Raw genomic sequence first — 6,693 nt, forward strand, 5'->3', positions numbered from 1 at the left:
GGTGGGCAGAGCACATATAGCCCATTGTGTAGCTTTGTGCTTAACTGCAAACAAACAAACAATTTAAATAGCTCCTCCTAGTGAGATGAGAGTTCATGTTCCCGATATTAAACCAGGAATATATTGGTGCTACTACAACAACGAACTGTAGTTGCGTCAGTAAAATATGCGCTATTCAAAGCACCAACCCCTAGCAGCACTGCCAGCATGTGATTTTATGCTCACTTCCGAGGTTTTTACATCATACTACGAGCAAGGGAAATTTCAATTACGCCTAATCGAATCTCTTGCAATAAGTATTTTAAAAAATCGGAAACAGAGGATTAGTGTGGCACAATTGAAGTTGAAACTATGACTATGAGTGACTTAGGGAATTTTCAACGTGAACAATTTTGTTTTCACAATATAATGCGTATTTCTTTTATTGTGTGGGGGGGATGCGCATAATCCATTGTTAAACACAGCGAACTATTTATAATCGAAGTTATATGTATATACAAACATGTTGTTGGTTTTAGCTAGCAAACTACATTCTCAAGCTGCAATCAAAAGACAGAGTGTCATACCTCGCCAACGTCATTTAAAGCAATTCCCAAACCCTTCACCGAACACCACTGTTAACATTGCAACATCACCGAGTCGTCGCCCTGGCAAAGAGGCTCATACAAGGTAAGAATTCTATCGTGAATGAATACTGTAATTAGCGTATGTATTAATCTGTGTGTATCAATCAGCGCATTTGTCTTAAACAGTCCGAAAACGACTGCAGGGCTTCAGAGAAAGATACCATATTTACCTAACGTTTTGCCTTTTAACTTTATTGGGAGTGTTCTGTACAAGTTCTCATATTTAACTGGTAGATATACAGTTAATGATATAATACAAAAATATAACACTAGGGATCAAAATGTCTGTAGTAGTTATTATCAACTTAGTTATGTCATCAACTTAAGTAAAAATTTGTAATCAAAACAGAAACAACGCAAACTAACTACATGGTTCGTACGGTTTATAAACTAGCATTCATGATTGTAAATAGACGTTTGCAGTATGTCTGTAGTAGTTATTATCAAATTAAAATTGACTATGTTTTCAAAGTTAATATACATAAAAAGTCGATTGTATGTGCAATGAGTACACAGTAAATATAAAGCAGCAGTTTAAATATGCCATCCTCTGCCTCTGTTAATTTGGGATCAAAGCTGTCGAGAGAGTAGAACTACTTCAATAATAACAGTGTTAGCTAAGTCACATAATATAAAGTTGGGAAGTTTTTGAGTTTGTGAACTTGAAGTTAATTAAGCTTGGAATTTGTATCGAGAAAGTATCAAGTGATATGCTGAATAAATATAGTATTTTATTCTAAAGCTTTATTTTCGTTTTCATATCGTTTTTTTATGTCATCTTTACTTTAGGTAGCATCAAAAAGTGACTAATGTAGTCATTTTGTCTTTGTTGATGAATGTGTCTTTCTAAGAAGTTAATGATCGTTTAGTGGACTGTATTTTTATGGTGTAATATTCTGCTTTATGTTCAAGTAACATATTATGCACAGCAAACTGCACATTGTACTCTTCAATATTGTTATTAAAGTTATATTTTTTTTTCCATACTAAGAGTTAAACCTATATTATACTAAATAGAGTTAGTTCCATATAGAAATAGAAAAAACAACAAAGTAATAGGGGAAAGAAATTTTTCATATGCCCTTTTATCTACACTGTATCTTTATTTCACTAATTCTCTAAATTGTAATATTTCATTTTTCCATGTTATGTCACTGCCCTTGCACCAAATCGTTACTTGAATGTTCTGTTTTTCAAGTCTTGTTTTCACTTTGCACACACGGCTACAAAATCTGCCTACCATTTCTTTCTAGTCACGTGCCTTCCACCCAGCAGCCTTCTCGGACGGCCGCGCCAGACTTGTACTCGGGTTTGCATCTAGCGTACGAAGTAAAAAAGCTCATGTATGCTATCCTTTCATTCATCATTTATTAATTTCACTTTCCTTTCTAAACTCTAAGAGTATAGTGTAGCAGTTTGTTACTTACTCTTTGAATTTTAAAAATGAATACAAAAATTACAACTGAAAACATAAGAGTAACTGGTATATTTTCTTTTTTCAAACAGGCTCAACGTTTGACTCATTTTCATTTATGTAAATTATATTAACCCATTTAATATCACGTACCTCAAACATTTTACTTATATACTTACATTCAATGAAAAAATAAAATTAAGAGTATTTACATGTAATAAATTCATATATATCAGGTTTGCATGATATTTTATTTTCCCAGCATTTTGTGCATGTTCACTGACTAAAGTACTAAAATGCATGATGTATTATTGCCAAGTGCTGCACTTGTTTGTTCTCACGTTTCTTTCATGTGATTTCAAAGTATCAACATTAAAGACCATATCTCTTAACAATTATGATTTTGAGAGTGTATATCTTTACAACGATAAATGTATTAACTTTAGAAATCATAAAATTGTGACCATTGTTACCAGTTTTTAGTTAACTACATCATTAACATATATTTTGTTATTATTTTACAAAAGCTAAGTAAAAATATTAAATACCTATTGTAACTGATGGCCAAGAAAGCTACTTAATATAAGAAAATGTAACAATTCAACTGTTATTCAGTAGAGGGCTTTTATATACTTGTAGTACAAGATTTAGTAATTTTAAACTAGTTACGTGCAGCAACTTTACTTCTTATGTGTAATTTTTTAAAAGTAAAACTGGTAAATTATAAAGCCCAAACTTGTACTGACTCAGAACGAAATTTATTGTACAGTATATTTTTCTCGGTTTATTATAAAATTTTTGGGGTGTCCTAACAAGAGAATAGTTTCATGATGTTTATCAATGATCCATAAAAACTAATTGTGAACATAACAGTAAATATGAATAGTATACTTTTACTGCATAAGTCCGCAACGTTGCTGCGTTTCGGGTTTTATTACTCGCTCGTTTTTTCAGAAAAGTCATATATTTCTTTCAAGAAATTAAGAGAATGTAAAAATATTTTTTTTTCTTTACCAAGTCACTTAGTTTAAGGAAATTAAATGTCAGTTAAATTAATTTATTTCTCGTTTTTTCCGTCACCGATCTGCGGCTTATAAAGGAATTGAAAATTTTCTGGCGCTTATTTACTATGATATTCACATGTAGCCACCAAAATACTAAATCTAAAAATTAAGGAATGATCTTACCCCACTTGTCTGGCGAGAATTGTTTTGGCTTTGGTTATTCTTTAAAACCTCAAATTCGTTAAAAACACAACAGATTACTAACAATGTACGGACAAAAAAGGATAAGGGACCATCGTATAAATTATCTTGCACACTTAATTTAAGAAGATGTTTTATTACATTTATATTTAGATTAACGATCTTTTTCATTTCTTTACTGACAGATACCCTCTGTATGCATATGTTACCTAGCATTACAAGTAACTAGCTGCAAAAAAACAAAAACAACATGAAATTATTAATTCTTTGGGGAAAAGCATTTATTTCGCTTTCGTTTTATCATGTTACAGCCCACTTAGATGAGAAGGAAATGCTAAAACTTACCTCAACTCTCTTATCTGTTATATATTTTTATTTCACGCAACAACTTCATACACTAAAGTGTGAGTCTGTATCTGTGTTTCCGAGTTAGAAGTTCCAGCCTGAACAGCACTTTATGTGCACGTGAGTTAAACGACCAGATAAGAGGCCTGTAGATATAGCCATCTTTAATTTTAAACTACTGACCAGAGGGAAGGCAGTCAATCAATAGCACCCACCACTACAAGCGCATTGTCCGATTCTTTGATCTAACTAAAGAAATTTATCATTTTATAACGCTCTCTAGACCTTTAATCCGTAGTCCGATACAATTTACATTAGGCCACGCCTCACAAGAATACCGTCGAAGCAGCTGAGCTGGACTAATAGTTTTTCTTTGAAAAATCGTAATCTAAAATAGAATAATATTTACTAACATTTCAGAGTTTACATAGTCCTTTATCAGCGACCTGCAATAACATACGTCAAGCGTACGTGTGTTTAATGCGCATAACAATTAAACAGTACAGTATGTACATACAAATTGAAATATTATATGGTGTAAGAAAATAGCAAAACAGATTGAAATACGATAACATTTAAATTTGTTGACAGAAATAGTAAAGTTCCCACGTCTAAATTAAGGAGAGGTGAAAAAATAAATAAGAGTTTGGAGTATAAACAAACAAAACCTTATAAATCCTTGTGTTGCTTTCATTCGTAAAAAAACCAACAAACATTCTGTTTCTATTATTAATTTCCAAATTCTAGTCTCTGGATCGACTACCGGTTAACTTCTGATCAATGAAAATTTACTGATTTCAAAAGAACATCCAAAAATGAGCAACAATTTCAATTATTTGTAAATAGCAGGTATGTTCCAGCCCATCCTTCCTTTATTTTTTCCACATTTTATTATTTCAGTTTGACTGTTTGTTTTATTGCAGATCGCTAATGATGAATTTTGTAAATTTTGAACTGGCCAAAAAACTAAATATGTTTCGCTCATGGGCACCCGTAGGGAGGAGCAAGGGGGTCACTTGACCCCCCTCGATTTTCAAAGAGAAAAACAAAAATTAGATATGTAAAATTATTCTTCTCTGTTATTGGAAAATCATGAGGTATTTGTATTTCGATTTCATATTTTTTTTAAACTTGAGTTACTTGACCCCCCTATTTTTTTTTCTGCGGGCGCCCTTGATTTCGCCTACTGCCTATTATAAAGTATACTAGCAGAGACTCGCAAAACGTTTGCGGCAAAACTAGTATCTTTATTGCAACATCACCTCTTTAAATACATGATTTCTAGAGTAATACAAAATAATTCTAATAGCAGACACTGAAATCTATAAGTCCACTTGTCTTAGTCCTAACAGTAGCTAAGCCTTTATTAACTACGGCCTACATTCGATAAAGAGATAAATTAACACTAATTTGTGTACGTTTTTTGTTTTAGTTCAGTTAGGGCTAAACCTTACCGCACTTAATACTATCAATATGTAATCTTCTAATATTATTGCACGACGTAAAGTTAGACCTTTTTAAAACTTTGATAAGTTTTTCATATGTAGTATAAAATGTCTACTAAAGTATATTTACGTCCTTTGTGGCGCAACTTGACAAATATACGTTTTCAAATTGCGAAAAAGGTGCAAAAAAGGTACTTATTAGTCCAAATATATCTTTATTTTTCGATCAATCTTAGACTACTCGCTTCTAATTGACAAGAAGCCAAACTACTTAAATTACGCAATAAATTGCTATGACATCATTGCGTGACCTAGAGACAGGCAGACAGAAACACACTGCTCGATGACGAGGAACCCACTTTGAGACTAATAATGCTTGGAGACGGCTTGAATGGGTAATGAAGAAAGACTTACATTAAAGTTTTTCTTCATTACCCATTCAAGCCGTCTCCAACCATTATTGGATACACACTGTTTTTTTTATAGTATTATATTATTAAAATAATAAATCTGTGTATGAGATGACACAGATATTAACAACAAATGTCCAAAATGAAGCCGATAAGAAAGTTTATTTTATTGGTCATTAGCGATTAAAGAACCATACACAGCTAGCACTCAATAATATATTTCAAATGCACTTTCCAACTGATTAAAATAAGCTTAATCAGTTAATGCTATAAACCGTGGAAAAGTACATCTAAAACAAATAATTTGAAGGAGAGTTTGATTTAAACAAACTGTTCTAGTTCATAGGTGCTAGTAAATGAAAAAATTAAGCCGTGAAGAAGAAAGGTCCACCTTTCGAAAGCGCTCGGGTTAAGGGTTTTTATTCATTTCTATCGAGACTTTTTGAACCTACATGTTTTTCTAACATTGTGAAAAAAATAATAATATTCGTCAATTACTGGACACTTGGCGGTATTGCATACTAGAACTTTATACATGTACTCTCTAGTATACGTAAAACGGATTCAACACTTGCAAGACTAACGTGAACTATTACGTGTTTCTTGTAGCTGATATCGATTCCCAAGTTGTGATATAATCCCTATTATTATTTTTTTAGGCCTACTAGCCGTCTCAGCAGTGGTAATGGCGCCAATAACTCTACTACAGATAGGCCTTTTCCAGTCGGTTTAGCTGACGATCAGTCTGGAGACCTCAGCTTCGACAAAACAGAGATGAAGTACGATTCTACTGGCATGTTTCATTGGTGCACGGCACGCCCAATAGAAGAATGTATTTTGGTAAGTTTTTTTCCTATTATTTGGTGGAAAGTGTGAATCCAAATTTCATACAGCAATACAATTAGTTATGGTAAATGTGAACCGAACACCTGTTTATTTTTTATTTTTAAAGACATTTGACATTATTTTTAACAGAATAGTTAACATGCATGTTTAATTAAGAGACATATTGTATAATTATTTTATTATTTGGCTTAATATTACCTTTGATAACGGAAAAGATCTGCATAAAACTTATACATATTTTGAATGAAATCTGGTGATAACACGAATAGTTATAGTCAAAGACTGAGAAAATATGCAAATACAATATATATATATATATATATATATATATATAACAACAAAAACAAAATAATATATATAATAACAACACTACCTACCTACTACTCTATCTCGTCGTACGTA

General features: G+C 32.2%; 1 protein-coding gene across 2 annotated transcripts in view; it reads left to right on the top strand.

The window, feature by feature from the left end:
- The window catches only part of LOC106478146 (calcium-activated potassium channel slowpoke-like), a 96,160-nt gene that overhangs the window by 60,851 nt on the left and 28,616 nt on the right, over positions 1 to 6,693 (top strand). For both annotated transcript variants that reach the window (XM_022381680.1, XM_022381681.1), the window contains exons 18-20: positions 519 to 669; positions 1,880 to 1,969; positions 6,105 to 6,285. In XM_022381680.1, the coding sequence (XP_022237388.1) occupies positions 519 to 669; positions 1,880 to 1,969; positions 6,105 to 6,285 (422 nt within the window). The remainder of the gene's footprint in view (positions 1 to 518; positions 670 to 1,879; positions 1,970 to 6,104; positions 6,286 to 6,693) is intronic.

Source organism: Limulus polyphemus, unplaced genomic scaffold, assembly GCF_000517525.1.
Source record: "Limulus polyphemus unplaced genomic scaffold, Limulus_polyphemus-2.1.2 Scaffold185, whole genome shotgun sequence".
In the NCBI taxonomy this organism is placed as follows: domain Eukaryota; kingdom Metazoa; phylum Arthropoda; class Merostomata; order Xiphosura; family Limulidae; genus Limulus; species Limulus polyphemus.